General features: G+C 42.2%; 1 protein-coding gene across 14 annotated transcripts in view; it reads left to right on the top strand.

Annotated features, from left to right (window-relative positions):
- anks1b (ankyrin repeat and sterile alpha motif domain containing 1B) overlaps positions 1–19,275 on the top strand; it is an 831,451-nt gene that overhangs the window by 125,294 nt on the left and 686,882 nt on the right. For 11 of the 14 annotated variants that reach the window (XM_068059064.1, XM_068059059.1, XM_068059057.1 and 8 more), the window contains exon 2: positions 3,448–3,483. The exons of the other annotated variants lie outside the window; for them this stretch is intronic. In XM_068059064.1, coding sequence (XP_067915165.1) covers positions 3,448–3,483 — 36 coding nt within the window. The remainder of the gene's footprint in view (positions 1–3,447; positions 3,484–19,275) is intronic. 14 annotated transcript variants of the gene reach the window in all.

Genomic DNA, 19,275 nt, shown 5'->3' with positions numbered 1-19,275 from the left:
AGAGGGATATGGAACCGAAGGGCCTGTTTCTATGCTATATGACTCTATAAAGTGTGGTGCCCAGAACTGGACGCAGTATTCCAGTTGAGGCTGAATTAGTGTTAATACAAGTTTATCATAACTTCCTTGTTTTTGTATTCTATGCCCAATTTATAAAGCCCTGGATCCCATATGCTTTATTAACTGCTTTCTCAATCTGCCCTGCAACCTTCAACGATTTATGCACATATACTCCCCAGTTCTCTCTATTCCTGCACCCCTTTAGAATTGTACCCTTTAATTTATATAGCCTCGCCTCATTTTCCTACCAAAATGAATGAGGAAATTCCAGAGCTTAGGACTTTGGCAGCTGAAGGCAGAGCCACCAATGCTGGAACGATTAAAATCAGAGATGCCCAAGAGGCCAGAATTAGAGGAACGCAGATATTGCGGAGGGTTGTGAAGCTGGAAGAGTTTACAGAGGTAGGGAGGGGGTGAGGCCATAGAGGGATTTAAAAACAAGGATGAGAACTTGAAAATCGAGGTGTTGCTTAACTGGGAGCCAAACTAGATCAGTGAGTACAGGGGTGATGGGTGCTTAATGCAAGTTAGGACACGGGCAGCAGAGTTTTGGATAACCTCAATTTTAGAGAGGGTGGAATGTGGGAGGCCAGCCAGAAGCACATTGGGATAGCTAAGTCTCGAGTTAACAGAGGCATGGATGAAGGTTTCAGCAGCAAATGAGCTTCGGCAGAGTTGGAGTTGAATGATCTTAAAGGGATGGAAGTAGGTGATCATAGTGATGGCACGGATATGTGATTGGATGCCCATTTTGGTCAGATATTGGTATACTGCAGTTTTGAGTGAGGCACAGTCAATTTTCCTATTAGGTGCAAGGAGCACTTCATTTTTTCCCTTTGCTGATGAGTAGTATCAATGTAGAACCCACCCTGAGTCACCTGTGGCTTGTAACTAAATGATATTCCTTGAGCAAGTGGGGTATTTGATGCAGGTCAAGTCCTTGCAATATTCTGCTTTGTGAAGACACTTAAAAAAAAAAAAATACTTTAATAAATGTATCTTCCACAACTGTGTTGCTGATCAAATCTAAAGTTTCCTGGTTATGAGCATTTGGTTTGACATCTATTTGCCAAAAGCTGATTTCACTGAAGTCCGTGACTTGAATTCGATGTGGGGTGGGGAAGTAATAAAAATCAGAAGGCCTGTTTAAAGGCTTTAGCCATTATCTCCTTGATGGTTTATTTTGCTTTTGGCTTTTGCTATTTGATGGGTGCATTTGCTGATATTGAGTGCAGTATGTTATTCGTCTATAAATTGTCATAAGTTGAAAGAATTTCAATTTTGACTTTATTCAGAGAAGAAACTGCAGTTTAACATTTCTTCCCTTGGGTGCTATCCATTAAATACGTCATGCTGAGTTTGCATTCAAATTTAAGCCATTTAAGCATTTCCACTGCATGTTAAAGCAACCAATTATTACTGTGTAATATTTGCAATACAAGTCAAATATTCTAAGTAGAAGAATTAAAAGCACTTGATTTGAATTTAAATGTGGCAAAGAAATATGGTTAGTTATATTTTGTACAATTCTTCTTTTGTATTGTAATAGGCCATTAGATGAGTGAGCAGAGCAGTGCCCTGGAATTATCCAGCTTCTACCACCAATTATAAAGTGGGCTTAAATAGCGCAATTTACCTCTTTTATTTCAGTATCCGCCGAGTGCCTGATTCCAGCTGAGCTGAGTTGCCTTAGCAATGGAGGTTTACATTGCCAGTTTATTAATAAATGATATAAAATTCAGACTAAATAGAACTTTGTTTCATGCAAATTATTATGTAAATCCATTACATTGCAACATGGAAAAATTCTCACATGAAGGCTTTGATATTTTCACACAATAAAGAGTAGTATTGTTTGGCTCAGAGAAAAGACCGCAAAGAGATGTGTAACAAGATATCACCTGTTTTACACTTGTCGAGAGTTAAAATTACCCCCTAAACATTGGAAATCTGGGATAAAAATAGAAAGTGCTGGAATGACACAACATGTTAATCAGCATCTGTAAAGAGGCAAGGTCCCCTAAGCTAAGGTGACTGAGCTGCATATTTTTAGAATTTTCTGTTTTTACATTGGCTTTAATCAGTATTTGGTTTATCCCATATTTTCCACTGCAGATTTCAACTTGGTGTATATTTTTTTGTTATTTTACTGTTTTCATCTCTGCATTCATGGATAAGCTTCATTATTTTATTCAATGTTAAGGAGCTGGGGAATTCACAGATGCTGTATCTTGAAATTCAAGTATTTATCTGCTGTTGAAAACTCTGCATAAGTGTACCATATTGGCTGCTATGGAAAGTTGCCACTGCAGCAGATGCATTGTTGTAAAAAGGACACACAATGCAAGTTTCAAATTATTTTGTGAATTTTTCATTCAGTAATTTCTACCACAAAATGCAACCAATGACATTACGTGGCATTTTCAAGTTCAAAGTTGGTAGCGTATTTCTTGTTGCTGTGCAAGGTATCACAGCTATCTTTAATCTGAACAAGTGGGGCTGATTTTGCAGCTACACTTAGTACCCATTCATGACTGCTTACACTCCATATAACTATCGATGTATTAAATTAAATAATTTTTCCAGTTCTGAGTGCGTAACTAGGTTCAGATTCCTACTAGTGTTTTACACAGCCTATTTGTTATTTTCTGCCTAAATGGAGTCAAGTGCATATCTAGTGCATTCTCATCTGAATCTCTTCCTGTAATAAAACACTGTAAATATTGCGGCGAGCAGTGGGGTGAACCACCCAAATTGTTTTGGGAGAGCAAGGGATATAGTCGCTGATCGAGTAACTTTAATTGGTGGAGTGGAGAACAATTACTCATCTGGGATCAAATGGAGGTGCTGTCAGGAAGAATATTGTGGGGGAAGATTGCTGAAATAGGGTAGATTTGGCTATTGAGCAATTTGAGAATGGGAAGGATTTTGAAGTCAATTTGGCAGTGCACAGGGGTCTGTTGGAACCTGGCCACAAATGGGTGATCAGTGTGCGGACTTTCTGCGGGAACAGTGGAGTTCTGGATAAGCTGTAGTTTATGAAGATTAGAACCAGAGAGGATGGTTAGGATTGCACTGGTGAAGCCAGATCACCAAGTGACAAAAGCATGGATTAGGGCTTCAGTAGCAGTGGTAGATAAGTTGGGGAATGATTGGGAAACTATCATCATGCCAATCTGCTTAAAATAACTTTTTAAATGTTTTTCGACAGTTTTGAATTGAACACAACTTTCCAAGACCAAGCTAATAGCAAAATTGACATCTTGTTTATTCACACACATGAAGCTTTCACTCGACGAGCTCGTTAAAAGTTTAATAACTGATTTTCTTCAAAAGTACTCATTGTTTATAGCTTTAAATTTATTAATTTCATCTTCTGCCTTCCAGGAAGCGGTTTCTGCACTACAAACTGTCACCCAAAAGGTAGGAAACCTTCAAATGTGGACATTAACAAATGCCAATCTGGCAGTAAAACTCCTGACCCATTTTATCAGTTCAAACTTCATTCTCCCTAAAGTGAATAGTATAGTTATTTACTGGTGCCTGCTCATATTGAGATATATTTTGATTTATATAACTTGGCTCCTGCACTGTTTTTGATATGACATACTGATTTACTGATCCACCTACTGTACTTTGCCATTTTGACACTATCCCATTCAAACATGACCTGTCATTCCATATTAAGATGTGAAAACTCTTAAGCGGTTTTGATGTAATAGTATAACAATATCAAATCAAAAGAAAGTTATCACAGTTGACTTTGACTTTGAGGTTTAGTACTGGTTAAGTTAGTGCTTCAATTAAAGTCGGTGCTGCTTTAATGTCAAATATATTAAACTTCTGGTATTTAAAATATTGTAAATTGTTAGATAAAACGCTTTCATCGGCTATCTACATTATTTAGCACTACTGTTTAAGGAAAAAGGAAATTATAAATACACGTGAATACTTCTATTACCACAGCTTGGCAATCTTTAATGAACTGTTGACCAAATAGTATTTTCTGATAATTGTAACATCCTAAACACTAGTTTTCAAGTGTTACGACCAAGTAGAAGTTGGTAGTTAAAATAATTTTATTTCTATCTTTTAAGGGTGAAATATGTGAACTTTCTGAATAATTCTGTATTTAATCTGTAGGGATTTTCATGTCGGTTTGTGTTGAAATTGAAAAAACATAGTTTGAAACAGAAAGATGAAAAAATGTCTGAGTTGATCCAGCATATAATAGATATCTAGGTATGATTACAAGAAAATCTCATCTTGTAAATCACAAGCGCACAGTTCAAATAGTTTTTTACCCATGAACTCGGGCATGAGGTTATTTTATTGCAATCAGTCCTATCCATTTCTTTTATCCATGACTATGTGGGTGTGCACCTGTGTGTCTGTAATATACTCGAGCTATACTATCTATGGCACAGAAGGAGGCCCATCGAGTCCATGCCAGCTCTCCACAGAGCAATCCAGTCAGTGCCATTCCCCCGTTTGATCCCCATAGCCCTACAAGCTTATTTCCTTCAAGTGGCCATCCAATTTCCTTTTCAAATTATTGATTGTCTCCGCTTCCACCACCCTCGTGGGCAGCGAGTTCCAGGTCATTACCACCCGCGGCGTAAAAAGGTTCTCCCTCACATTTCCCTGCATCTCTTGCCCCAAACCTTCATTCTGTGTCCCCTAGTTCTTGTACCATTAGTTAATGGGAATAGTTTTTCCCTGTCAAACTTTTCTATGCCTATCATAATCTTGTACATCTCTATTAAGTCTCCCTGCAATCTCCTTTGCTCGAAGGAAAATAACCCCAGCTTTTCCAACCTAACTTGGTAACTAAAATCCCCTATACCTGGAAATATTCTGGTAAATCTCCTCTACATCCTCTCGAGGGCCCCTCATATCCTTCCTAAAATGTGGTAACCAGAACTGGAAGCAGTACTCCAGTTGGGGCCTAACCAGAGTTTTCTAAATGTTCAGCATAACTTCCCTGATTTTGTACTCAATGGGCTGGATTTGACCCTAGGCGGACGGGAATTCGCCACCGACGCTTTAATTGTCCCGAGGCAGGACTTCCACCCACTTGAGGGAGGAGGTCCTGCCTCAGTGGGCTGCCGGCCAATCAGCGGGCCGGCAGCTCTTAGTCCCAGCAGAGCGCCACCGGGAGCAGTGGCCACTGCTGGGACTGCAGCCCAGCCGACGCCATGGACCCTGGAGAGTGGGTAAGTAGGGGCATGCCTCCCCAGGGGGATCGGTCGTGCCCTGGTGAGGCTAGGGTGGTAGTTTGGGGGAAGGGGGCGTGTTGGATCCTGGGGTGGGTTGGGAGGCAGGAGCGGCCCTCAATCAGGCACCCTGTGCCTGACTGCCATGGCCCCCCCCCCCCCCCCCCGGGCACGGAAAGGCAGGCAGCTTTCGCTGGGTGGCCTTTCACGCCCCCAGCACGCCCACATGCCACGGGTAAAATACCAGTGGAGGCGGGCGAGGACCCTTAAGTGGCCGTTAAATGGCCACTTAAGGGCCTTGATTGGCCTCGGGCGGGCGGGCCGTTTCCTCCCCCCGCCCGACCGCCGTAAAGTGCACCAGAGGCAGGAGCAGGGCCGGTAGGCCTCCTGGAGCCTCCCGCTCAAATTTACGCCGCCCCCACGCCATCAACTGACCCGCGGGGGTGGTGTAAAATTCAGCCCAATGCCTCTATTTATGAAGCCCAAGATCCCATATGTTTTGCTAACCGCTCACTCAACGTGTCCTGCCACATCCAATGATCGATGCACAAGCACCCCCAGGTTTCTCTGTTCCTGTACACTCTTTAGAACTGTGCCATTAAGTATATATTGTTTCTCCCTATTCCTTCTGCTAAAATGCATCACCTCACAACTGTCAGTATTAAATTCCATCTGCCACCTGTCTGCCCATTCTGTTAGCCTATATATGTCCTACAGCAGGCGGTTCATATCATCCTCACTGTTTGCCACACCTCCAGGTTTGGTGTCATCAGCAAATTTTTAAATTCTACTCTGTATTCCAAGATCCAAGTCATTTATGTATAGCAAAAAAAGCAGTGGTCCCAGCACTAATCCTTGGGAACACCACTGTATCCCATCCTCCAGTCTGAAAAACAACTATTTACTATGTCTCGTTTTCTGTCCTTAACCCAATTTTCTTTTCAATTGGACACTGACCCCCTATTCCATGAGCCTCAATTTTGTTAACCATCTTTTTATGTGGTACCTTATCAAACGCTTTCTTAAAATCCAGATAAACAACATCCATTGCAATCCCTTCATCAACTTTCCTGTTAATTCATCAAAAAATTCAATTGGATTGAAGCATGATCTCCCTTTTACAAATCTGTGCTGGCTCTCCTTAATTAACTCAAACCTCTCCAAGTGTCTGTTGATTTTTCTCCCCTGATTATTGTTTCTAAAACCTTATCCAGCACTGATGTTAAACTATCTGGCCTGTAGTTGCTAGGACTGTCCTTAGACCCTTTCTTGAATAAGGATTTGCAACTCTCCAATCCTCTGGCCCCTCCCCTGTATCCAGGGAAGATTGAAAGATTATGGCAAGCCCTTCAGCTACCTCCACCTACACTTCCTTTAGCAACCTGGGCTGCAAACCATTCGGACCAGGTGACTTAGAGTCATAGAGTTTTACAGCACAGAAACAGGCCCTTTGGCCCAATGCGCCTGCGCCGACCATCAAGCACCCGTCCTAACTATTCCCATTTCCCCTCAGTTGGCCCGTAGCCTTGTATGCTATGGCTTTCAAGTGCTCATCTAAATACTTCTTGAATGTTGTCAGTGTTCCTGCCTCTACCACCCCTTCAGGCAGTGTGTTCCAGATTCCAACCACCCTCAGGGTGAAAAAACTCCTCCTCAACTCCCCTCTAAAACCTTAAATCTATGCCCCCTAGTTATTAATCTCTCCGCTAAGGGAAAAAATTTCATCCTATCAATGCCCCTCATAATTTTGACTTATCTACCCGAAACATAGCCAGCCTTTTTATTATCTTGCTCCTCTCAATTTTTACTCTGTCCATTGCCTCTGCTCTCTCCACTTCGACCAATATTTTGCAGATTCCTCTTTAGTAAAAACTAATGCAAGTACTCAAGTATATTAGCCTTGCCCTGCACTTCTAAGCATATATTACCCTCTTTGTCCCTAATAGGCTCCACTCTGCCTCTTACTACCCTCTTACTATTTACATACCTGTAGAAGATTTTTAAGTTCCCTTTTATGTTGACTGCCAATCTATTCTCATGTTCTCTCTTTACTAATCTTATTTTCCTCTTCACCTCCCCTCAACTTATTATACATGCCTGGTTCTCACTTGAAGAATTCTCCTGACATGCATCTTTATTTTATCATAATCTTTGTTTCCCTCGTCATCCAAGGAGCCCTGTTTTTGGTTTCCTTACCTTTCACCCATGTTGGAATGTACCCAGCCTGTACCTGAAGCATCTCTTCCTTAAAGATCACCCATTGTTCCGATACAGCTTTTCCTGTCTGTCTTTGGTCTCTGGCTAGATCCTTTCTCATCACATTGAAATGAGCTTTCTTCCAAACTAGACATTCTACCTTAATTTGTTACTTGCTTTTCTGCATTACCAGACTAACCCTTATGATGCGATGATCACTCTTACCCAAGTGCCCCCCGGCAGACACTTGGTCCCCTTGACCCACTCCATTTCCCAGCACAAGATTGAGCAATGCATCTTTTCTAGTTGGGCTGAGTACATACTGGTCAAGGAAGTTATCCTGAACACATTTCAGAAATTCATCCCCCTCCTTTCCCTTGACTCTAACATTATCCCAATCAATATTAGATAATTCAAGTCCCCCAATATCACCACAGTTGTTGCAAATTCTGTGATTTCCCTACAGACTCCTCTTCAGATTTACTCCTCCATCTCTCTCACTATTTGGAGGCTGAAAGAATGCCCCTAATAGCATGATCATAGCCTTTTTGCTTCTCCACTCTAACCAAATGGATTCTGTCCTTGCCCCCTCAAGGATATCTTCCCTTTCTAGTATTATAATGTCTTCTAATCGGTACTGCCACCCTACCTCCCTTTATCCTCTCTATCTTTTCTGAACACTTTATACATTCTTGTATATTAAGTGCCCAGTCCTCGCTGTTTTTAAGCCACATTTCCGTTATTGCCACTACATCATATTCCCGTACTGCTATTTGTACTTGTAGCTCACCAACCTTATTCGCACTTTGTGTGTTTACTTACTTACATTGTAATCTTGTCTTTGCATTCCTTGTAGTTCTTCTCAGTCCACTCCCATCTAAATGGAAGTCCTCCCCTCTCTAGTACTGTCTAACACTCTCACATTATGCAAAATATTCCTCTTTTCTGCTCTTATATGCTGGTGCTCCCCCCACCCCCTGCCAATTTAGTTTAAACCTTCCATAACCAAACTAGTGAATCTCCCCACAGGAATATTGGTTCCAGTCCTTTTAAGGTTGTTATGGTCAAGTGAGGAGGGATTGAAGGGCTTCCCTCTTTTACATCTCCTTGTTTGACCACAACAGGTTTAATTCTTTCTGAAAGTGGATGTACTGGCCAATTCAGTAGATTGATTGCTTACTTGCTATGATTATAGACAGGTTTTCTTGAGTTTAACAAAGAAAGATGTTAACTTTATTGTCCCTAAACGGAACTACTAAAAATAATAAACAACATGCCAACTTTCACTCACTCACTCTCTCTCTCTCTCACAGACACACACACACACATATGAGGTTTATACACACACAAATAGGTTACAGAGTGGGGAAAGGTGAATTTATTGAGTTAAAGTCTGTAGTAAAAAGGGGTATACCGCCTGTGGTATTTGGTGATTTGGCTGGCTTCTAGTTGAATTTGGTGGTCCTGTGGCTTTTAGTTTCAAGAGGTAGATGACTGGTTCGGTGGGTCTCTTGGAGATAGTGATGCAGATGATTTCCTCCAACAGGGTTTCTGATTGTAGCTGGATTCTGCAAAGGTGGTCAGTCAACAGGCAGGATTTGAAAGCTTTCAAGCTAGAATGGAAAGAGAGAGAGAGAGACCCCTACTTGGTTTTGCACGTGCCAGAGTCCAGTTGCGTCTCCTCTCTCTGCTGCAGAAAGACATAAGCTTAAAATCACAGATGGGGAGTGGCTTGTCACATGACCGTCACTAAGTCATTCAAGCATAGCAGTCAGCAGTATTTCTCACTTGCTTAAAAAAAATGAACAAGCAGTTCCCTTAAACTTTCTGGGTCTTGGTTCTGGCTGGTCAATGCAGCCATTTTGTCTCCCTCCTCACAAGCCTTGCAGTGTAGGATACAGTGTTGCAAATTAGGTAGCTTAGGGGCTGGCATTAGCTGTCCTTTTTTTCCAGGTATCCTTAATTTCATATTTGGTCATTGTATGTGCTCTGACGATTTTCACAACAGTCTTGAAGAACCAGCTGACATTACGATTGGCAACTAATCAGCGACAATAATGCTAAGAATCTCCCTCCCACACACCAGCATTCAGCTCTGTTTGCATAATAGTTTTGCAGTCTAAATTTCCATTTCATTTCAAACTGTTCTTACTTGGAGCAGAGTGCAACTTCAGTAATGAGCTGTATCAGTTCTATTTGCCAGCTTTCGGGCAATTACAAGACAAAAAAAAGGGGCGAATGTGACCGTACATTGAAACTTCCAAAGGCAAGTCTTAGGAACAGATTGAGAGCATTTGGGAAGGAAAACACAATGGCCTGGATCTTGTTCTCATCTCGAAGACGGCGGGGTGGGGAGGGGGGTGGCTGGAGAATCGGGGCAGAATTGCCCACCACGGAACCTGATGCTGGGATTCCCGGTTCCAGTTCTCCTCGGGGCAGGATAGGCTGACGGTGGCCTTCTCGCCCAGAAAGATCTTACCCGCAGTGCGGGGTGGGGGCCTCCACCACACAAAAACAAAGTGCCACCACCCCTCCCCCGTCTGGTGGGGGGCGAGGGGGTGTGTCCTTCCTTCGTGGACAATGTGTGGCCCACAGAGGACCCCCCCAGCCCCTGGACTGAATGCCCACTCCTCTTGCCGGGGCCTTCTGGCTGGACCCAGCGACCCTGCCTCACCTACCTCTTCTCTGGGGTTACACCGCTGGGCCTGGTTCCAAGGCCTCTACAGTGCTGGCAGTGGCCACTGCTCTCAGTGGTGCTACCGATACTGACGAGCTGCCAACCCTGTGATTGGCCGGCAGCTCTTGGGGGTGGGATCCCCGTCCCTCATAAGTCTTTAAAGGGCGGGGATCCTGCGTCCTTAAACTTTCACCCCAAAAGACCAGAGGATTGCGCTGGGGGGCTGAAAAAATGCAGAGGCGGGGTTCTCCCGCCTTTTCGGCCCGGTGCTGGGAGCCCTGCCTCCTGCACAAATGGGTGACATTATGTATAGGAATGAAATTGTAGTTTTTGGTTGAGTAATGAGTCTGCAGGAAGACTGATATCTGGGATTCACAGATCTGTCCATCGCTCTATGGAGCAGCAAAGGTACAGAATCCACCTACACTCCCAAAAGCCAAAGCTCCATAAAGAATTGGATCTACCATCAGCAGTGGAGGGAAAGGAGAGTATGGCTGCAGTGGTGGCACAGGAAAAAACAGCCCCCCTCACTTTTCACGTGCACTTTCTTTGATTTAGGGAGGCTGGTGAGGTCAGTGTACGTATGTCAAAAAAGAAATAAGACTTCCATTTATCTAGCACCTTTCATGACCACTCAACGTCTCAAAGCACTCTGCAGCCAATGAAGAACTTTTGGAGTGTATTTGATGTCGTAATGTAGCAAACGCGGCAGCCAAATTGCGCACTGCAAGCTCCCACAATTGGCACTGTGATAACGACCAGATAATCTGTTTTTATGATGATTAAGAGATAAATATTGGCCAGGACACCGGGGATAGCTCCCATGTTCTTTAAAATCTTGCCATGGGATCTTTTACATCCACTCGAGCAGACAGATGGCACCTCAGTTTAATGTCTCATCTGAAAAGTGACGTGGCAGCAGGTTTTGTGAAAGTACGCTTTTGTTGAATGGGAATCTTTATCCAGCCTCCATAGCGGCAGAGAAACTGCTCAATCCTAGGGAAAGAGCTGTGCAAGCACTCAATCCCAGAGATAGAAAGGTTTCTCTGCCACTATGGATGCTGAGTAAAGAGCTCCCCGTTTCACAAAAGCCGTTTCTTTAACAAAACCCACTGCTGCCTTGCGCTGATCTGCATGTCCTGTGTTTTTAAGTTGTCTAAGAGTTTGGTGCATTGATGGCAATCCATAGCTCATAATATACTAGTGCCTGTGGTTTCAGAGTTACGCTTGTATATTTTACTATGTAAGTTATTTGGATTTCTCAATAAGTATCCATTTTTGGGGAGTGTCTGTTTATGTAAGTTTCACTATGATTTAAGACTACCTTGCTTTTGTCAGCGAATAGTAGTGTTTATCTTTTATTTCTGCAACTTGATGTCATTCCTTTTTCATTTTGAAAGGGATCAAAAATAATAGTTTTTTCAAAAGTACATAAATAATGGTAACATTCCTGTAAAACTGTTTTAAATGCAGCATTGAAGACCTCCGAACTGTTTCTCTTCCAATATATTAGTTAAATTAATGATTCTCAAAATGCATTCCAATGACAGTGGACAGCTGTGGGGGTTAGGTTTCAGTGATGAGCTTGTTCATTGGGGTAAAAGTACCCTAAAAGTCAGCCTCAAATACATCGGGAGAATTATGACCCAAAGTTTGTATTCAAAAGCGTTATGAGTTTAAGATTTCTGGAAGGTGTTGCCTGTTATCTGGTGCACTCCTGTTACTGAGGCTTGGAGAGTGTATTAACAATCGTCATGTCATAATATATGTAAAATAGCTTTTTGGTCAATTGTTAGTCTGCCATGCTGTCAGAAATATTCCAGTCTTATTTAGAACATCACAATAGACACTTGCAGTTGCAAGCTTTTCTGTATGTGTGTGGGATGAGATAAAAGCAACATCAAATGTTATGGAATTGATAATTTTTGCAGTAACAAGTTCCAAGGCAGTTGCTTGTTATGCTTAATAAGCATGTGCAAATACACAATAGCTGCATTATCTGGGAAAATATATTTTTGCAATTTTAATGACAATTACAAAATAAAGTTCAATGGAAATATTCTGAGCTGCAGAATTTTCTTGAATACCGCTTTACAGAAATATGTAGGTGGTATTCACAAAGCTCTGTGGGTGTACTGAAGAAAGAATTGTTGTACATATTGTGGGAATTCTTGTGTCCAGCTCATTTGCTCAAGACAGTGGGAAATGTATATTGTTGATAATTTTCCAGTTTCTGACAGTGGCATCTACCATTGTGACATAGGGGGGACAACAAAGTTGGGAGATCCCAAAGTGAAGAGAATGCTCTGCCTCCTGATGATATATTTATTCAGTGACCAGACAGAAAACGTGATCTGTTCCCACGTTGAATATGCAATGCTCGGCTTCTCTGATGAGCTCAAAAAGGCCTCAGTTCACGCTGTGCGAGAAGCCATGCTCTGTCTGTACATCTGAAGGTCACATTAACATTGTTTTGGCTTTGAATCTTGTAGAGTCATGACTAGTGTGTCTTTCAGTAGCAAATTTATTTTAGGATACTCAGAAACTGCATTAGATTAACTTTGGACATACTTATTCCATATATTGTCACAGAATAACTGTTTGCACAGATATAATTGCCAAGTTACCTGTCCAGAATAAGTAGTTAAACAAGATTTTAATACTCGTAGCTGACGCCAATAAAATTAAAATAAATGATCTACACTTGGGCATGGGAGATGCAATATCAAAATTTGCTGACAACAGGAATAAAAATGATTTTTACTGGCTTTAGGGGGCAGAGCAGGCAGAGAGGGTTAGTAGGTTGTAAGACAGATGAAATTTAACATTGAGAAATGCGAGGTGATACATTTTGAGAGAAGAATAAGGAGAGATAAATACACTAAACAAAACGTTAAAAGGGATAGAAATGAGCCAGACTTGGGGATTTGGATACACAGCATATAAAACATTGCAAAACAAATTGTAAAACCGTTTTTAAAAAGAAAAAATGGGAGCATAAGTTTTATAAGTAGGGCACTGGTAAATCTGTACAAACCATTGGTTAGGCTGCAGTTAGAATATTTTATTGAATGTTGGGTGTCTTATTTTAGGAAGGATATGAAGGCCATCAAGTGACAATACAAAAGAGATAAACCAGGAATAAGAGGCATTAGTTGCAATGAGAGACGAGAGAAACTGTAGCCCTTTTCATAAGAATGAAGAGAGGGGATCTAATAAAGATGTTCAAAATTATGCGACGTTTTGATAAAGTAAGTGCGTTGAGATGATTTCTATTGGGTAATGAATCAGTAATAAAAGTGCAGATTATTTGAAGATACCATCAAAAGAATGAAGGGAGGAAAGATTTCCCTGCAGAGGGTTATTTGGACTTGAAATATTCTACCAGAAATAGTTGTAGAAACAGAATCCATAATGGATTTTACAGCAAAGTGGGAAAATATTAGAAAGGGAAAGGGCAGGTGAGTGGGACTAAGTGGATAGCTGTCAGAAAGCACCAGTAACAGGTATTGTGAGCTGAAAGGTTGATCTACTTTGCTGTAAAATTCCATGATTCTGTGATGACTGCAGAGCTCACCAAATGACACATGAAAGCTTTAAAAACTCAAACGCAATTCACACTGTAAAGCAGAAGGTGAAACAGCAGTCCATCAATATGATACTGACTTAAGACCATAGTGTAGCAGCAGCTTCCAGCACCAGTACTTGATAGCTTAAGAAAAATATAGTTGCTCAGTAGTACCAAGAATGAGCTACCAGAGTAGTTAGGGAACAGTTAACATGACAGAAGACCTACATATTTCAAAACTAGAGCTACAGGATATTGTTCAACATTCTACAAGAGATGAAAGCTTTCAGTTTCTAAAGATGCTCAAATTGAATGGCTTGCCACAGATAAAGGAGATTCCCGTTCCATTATTGAATTTTATGAGATGGGCTCATTATCCAGAATTATAGCCTGTTTAGTAAAGAACGAGCAGTTGTCCAGAAGTCATTTTGAAAGGACATCAGACTGCATATTTTGATTGATTGAGGATGAATATTTTGATTGCTTGGGGATGACTGCAGAGATTAAAGACTATGTTGAGTGGGGAAAAGAAATAGGATTGTTGAAGTTCATGCTTAACGTGCTAGTACTGCATTACAGTATAAAAACAGTGCACACAGTAACGTAGCACAAGCATATTAAGCATTGTAAATTAATTTCAATCTTGTAATGTTGGAATCTTTTGTCCCAGGTGTTAAACACACTGTGTTGTGTGCCTGAACATCTTGAATTGAAGCTATCCTGACCTCACACAGCCCAACCGGCCAGTGTGATGCCAGAATTCCAAATTTGGATAATGCCGGTCCTGGTAACACCTGTGTTGTCCACTCCTGAAAAAAGACACACTAAACAGCAAGATGGGCCCTGCAGTAACATTATTTAAAGGGACAGGCACCCTGAATGCAGATAAGTTAAATTTTTGGAACTTTGTCTATTGGAAAGTGTCTAAAAGTACCTGAGAGTGTTTTTGGAGGTATTTTGGTGAGTTCCTACATTTGTCAGAGAGTGTTGCTGCATCCTCACAGGGAGGGCAGAGAAATAGGTGACCTGTGCGTGCACAGGCTACAGCAGGTATGGGGGCAGCAATGGGAGTGCCTCTGGGTCTGCTGCACGACGGCTGAGGCTGCAGAGAGGGCAAGCTTGACACCATGCCCTCTGCCAAGTTGGAGCTGGACTCCTCCACGCTCTTTGACAATTACAGGAGGCTGCCTGGCAGGCCAGCCAATGCACCCAGCATTTCGGTGTGCATGCCTATTCAGCACTCTCCTCTCTGCTGTCCCATCGAGATCTTCATCTGGTGCTCTGCACCAGTACTTATCTGCCACCTCGCCCTTGGCTGAGCTGGCAAACAAACAATCTTTTACCCCTGGCCTGGTTGCATTCCACATGCCCAATGACCTGCCATGTACTGATCCCAACTCTCTGCTAGTCTCCAAGGTAAGTGCAGTGCCAGTGTCTGAGCTGGTGGCTGCCAGTGTCAGATCAAGTGACCGGGTCTCTTCATTCGTGCTATGCTGTTGCTCCTTTTCCTCCTGGGGCTCCTTTGGCTGGGAAGGCAGCAGTTCTTGGGTGTCTGAAAGCAGGAACTGAGAAGGGGATGGTTGGTGTGAGGGAAGGTGGTTGGGGTGGGAAACAAAGGATTCATCGTCAACTATCAGCAGCTTGCTCATCGTACCGGTATGCTGGGAGTTGAGACGGGGCTGAAGGCTGGTAAATGCTGTCATCTTCAATGTTCTCAGTGATGTCCGATGCTGCCTTCGATTGTTCCTTGCTCTTCATTGCTAATCTAAACCTTATGATACGATGATCACTCTTACCCAAGTGTTCCCCCACAGACACTTGGTCCACTTGGCACACTTCACTCTCTAGCACCAGATCCAGCAATGCCTCCTTGCTAGTTGGAGCAAGAACATACTGGTTAAGGAAGTTCTCCTGATCATATTTCAGAAATTTCTCCCCCTCCTTACCCTTTAATCTAACTTTATCCAAATTGATATTTGGATAATTCAAGTTCCCCGATATCGCCACACTATAGTTCTCGCACACCTGTGATTTCCCTGCAGATTTGCTCCCCCTGTCTCTCTCTCTCTCACTATTCTCTCACACAGGCGGCAGTTTCAGCTATATTACAATAATTTAATTTACAGTACTTGTTTTGAAACTCCAAGTTTCAGTCAGCAATTCTCCATAATTTGGATCATAGGTTCATGATGACTAGGTTTACACTGTGTGCTCCATGAGCATTCAATGCTATAGGTACAGCAGAATTGTGAAGTAGCAAACAAAAGTTGGGCAGGTGTAAAATAGGCAGCTGGTGCTCTGCAGCCTGTTTTCTGCCTGCCAGTAAAAGTGAAATTTCACCCGAATGTGCCCTGCCATAAATTCCTACTGCTTCCACCAACTCCATCCTGCTCCCAACCACTGTCTCAGGCAGAACCAAGATTTGACCCCAAGATTAGTTTCTCACCCCTCCATCTTCACCTTCATAAATCATTTGCTTCCGCCCCTAACTCAACCCATCTTCTGTTGAAACTTTCATCCATGCCTAAGTCATCTGCAAGGCTACGGACCAGGTGCTGGAAGGTGAGGATTAGAATGGGTGGCTAGTTTTTTCAGCTGGTGCAGAAATGTTGGGCTGAATGGCCTCTTTCTGTGCCATAATGTTTCTATGGTTTTGTGTAGACTCAACTGTTCCAATGGCCAACCTCCCATCCTCCATCCTTTGTAAACTTCAGACATGTATCTGACCTCGCACTAGTTCCTGCTCTCCCACCATCTTTGTACTCACTGACCTTCATTGACTCTTGAATCTCCAACATCAAATTTAAAATTATACTTATGTTTTAAATCTCTGTACAGCCTTATCCCTCCAAACCTCTGCAAACTCCTCCAGCCATGCAACCTTCCCTGAATTCTTCATTGTTCTAACTCTATCCTCATGTGCATCACCCTCAGTTGCCCTTGCCTCACTGCTGGCAGCTGTACCTTGATCTGTCTAGACTGCATCTTCTCGAATTCCCTACATAAGGTCTTCCACCTCACCACCTGCAGCATCTTCTAAAGATCCATCTCTCTGACAATGCTTTTGGTCATGCTTACCAGTATCTCCTTCTTTAGCTTAATGTTCATTTATGATCACGCCTTTGTGAGCTGCTTTGAGGGGTTTTCAACACTAAAGGCACTGTATAAATGCAAGTTGTTGCCACAAGATGGGCCTGTTACCTTCAGTTGAGATCTTGTTCAATGTACGTTGTTTTTGATGTATCTGTTTGCAAACTGCTGTATCTCTAGCCTTTGATTAAAGGAAAGTAGTGAAAATTTTTGGAACTTTATTTCAACTTTCTTGACGACTCATTATCTATAAACAATTTGCTGATTGAGGAGAGCTCTGAGCATATATGTCTATCTGCAAGTTTTAGAGGCGCAGGGTCAGAGAAGGCAAGAGAGTTGGCACTTTCCAGACTTTATTAAGACACATCCTGATGGTGGCTGGCTATCCTATCTAGGCATGTCCAAAGGCACCTTTGGATGTGGTAAATTCATTCCATGCAACTGCAGGGCATCTTTATCATATCTCCTGACCTTAATTGTATGCTTGTATCATGGTACTGGATTGCTTCCGAGGAGCAGTGAATATGTCAGTTTCTTTTTGGAAAAGAGTTACAGAAAAGATTGTGTGAATTCCCCAAAGTGCAAGGTAATCACTTGTGGCCAGACACCACCCACCCCCCCCCCCCCCCCCCCCCCAATGCTATTCCATTCATGAGCAGAAAGGATTACTACATGAGTTAGGAGTTGGTTTGAGACTGTAGGAACTGATCACGCCTGTTGTTCTGGCAGCTCTAATGATTCCTTCATCCTACGTAGTATGAAAGACTAAGAAGGTGCACCTTTACCACAACTGACAACATCATTGCAAAATGCAAGTATAAGAACTAAGGAGAGGTACAGAGTGATGCATGCTTTCGCCAGGGTATTAGTTGAGATAGTGTCAGCATTTTCAAGCTAGAAAGAGACTTAGCAGTTGGTAGGAATAAAGACAGAGGCACAAGGGGAGAGCCAGCTGTGTAACAGCCCCGACAAACAAATTTTTCTGCAGCACCTGTGGAAGAGCCTGTCACTCTAGAATTGGCCTTTATAGCCACTCCAGGCGCTGCTCCACACACCACTGACCACCTCCAGGCGCTTACCCATTGTCTCTCGAGATAAGGAGGCCAAAGAATAAGTGTCAGCATTTTCAAGCAGTGATTCAGATTCCTGGACAAAACAGGCAGTGTGCTACTGTATAGTCTGAACCAAGTCTCAGCTTATTGTAGCTTGCTTTGCCCTACACAACTTTGCCATACAAAGGGCATTGCCATAGAGCAGGCAGGAAAATTATCTCTGCCACATTGACTTCAAGGATATTGGATGCACTATAAAACTAGGATAGTTATCTTCTTTGATTAATATTTCCAGATAATATTTAATATTTTAACTTGAGTTTCAATGTTTAATCTTTTAGAATTTTATCTTTCTCTCTATTTACTCTAATGTTGCTTTCATTTTATGCCAGCCAATATAACTCATGTTTCCTTTGAATACAAGAGTGGCATTTAACAAGTCATTGACCATATGTTCTTCCTCCGCATGACTGCAAAAACATGTTCAGCACTGTTCTAGTCATAAGAAAGAATGGATGCAGTAATTAATTTTGACAGATGCGTACTACTACTTTTTGATCCCATCCTGCTGAAGAGCAAAACTTGTTTTTAATTTGGCTTGTGCTTGGTAAAATCATCATCTGTATAGCATTGACCATATTTGAAGTAGACAATAGGAAGATTTGTCAGCAATCTAACGTATTACAAAAGTGTCCCTATGCTTTGTGAAATTTATTTTTTGAGGATTCGTCTTTGAAAGATTCAAGAAATGTTAAACTTTGGGGTTTTCAAAGGGGGTCATGTAAAGGCCACTTGACTTTGAAAAACAGTCCCTGAAAATGTTTTTTGAAAGGGGCACTGAGAGGTCTTGTGAGGAAAACCAGCCTTTCCAGGAAACCACCTGACTTCCAGCTCAATAAACAACAGAGAACTTTGGACACCTGGAGAAACTGTTTACCAAGAAGTGAAAGGTCAAGACTGATGAAGGTCAAAAGGTTGACCTCCTGTTGTCAGTTTCACTTTTGAATTATTTTGAGTTGGGGTTGAACTGTATAAAAAGGGCGAGAACTTCCAAGGAGAGAGAATTCCCAAGGAAAGAGAGAAGACCACAGCCCAGCTCGACCTTCCAGCACCTCTCTAAAAGACCCTGAGAAGTCCACTCTGTCAACTCATCTCATCTTCTGTCTTTGGAGAAAAGCCTGCTCAATTAATTCTCATTGTGGCCTGAAAAGAACTTTTCTAAAAGATCCCAGTGACCTGTCTACATGTACTTGGAGGCGAGACTGTATGCCACTTTTGGAATACAACATATCTCATCTACTGTTCCTTCAAGAATGAACAAGTATTCAGCCCAAGTGGGTTTTTTTGTATGTACTAGAGCTCTAAAAGCAAGAATCCCTTTATTTTTCTGGTTAACTGATGTGTATGAGTGTGAGG

The sequence above is a fragment of the Heterodontus francisci genome, chromosome 27 (genome assembly GCF_036365525.1).
Source record: "Heterodontus francisci isolate sHetFra1 chromosome 27, sHetFra1.hap1, whole genome shotgun sequence".
In the NCBI taxonomy this organism is placed as follows: domain Eukaryota; kingdom Metazoa; phylum Chordata; class Chondrichthyes; order Heterodontiformes; family Heterodontidae; genus Heterodontus; species Heterodontus francisci.
This window is presented reverse-complemented; position numbering and strand designations above follow the sequence as displayed.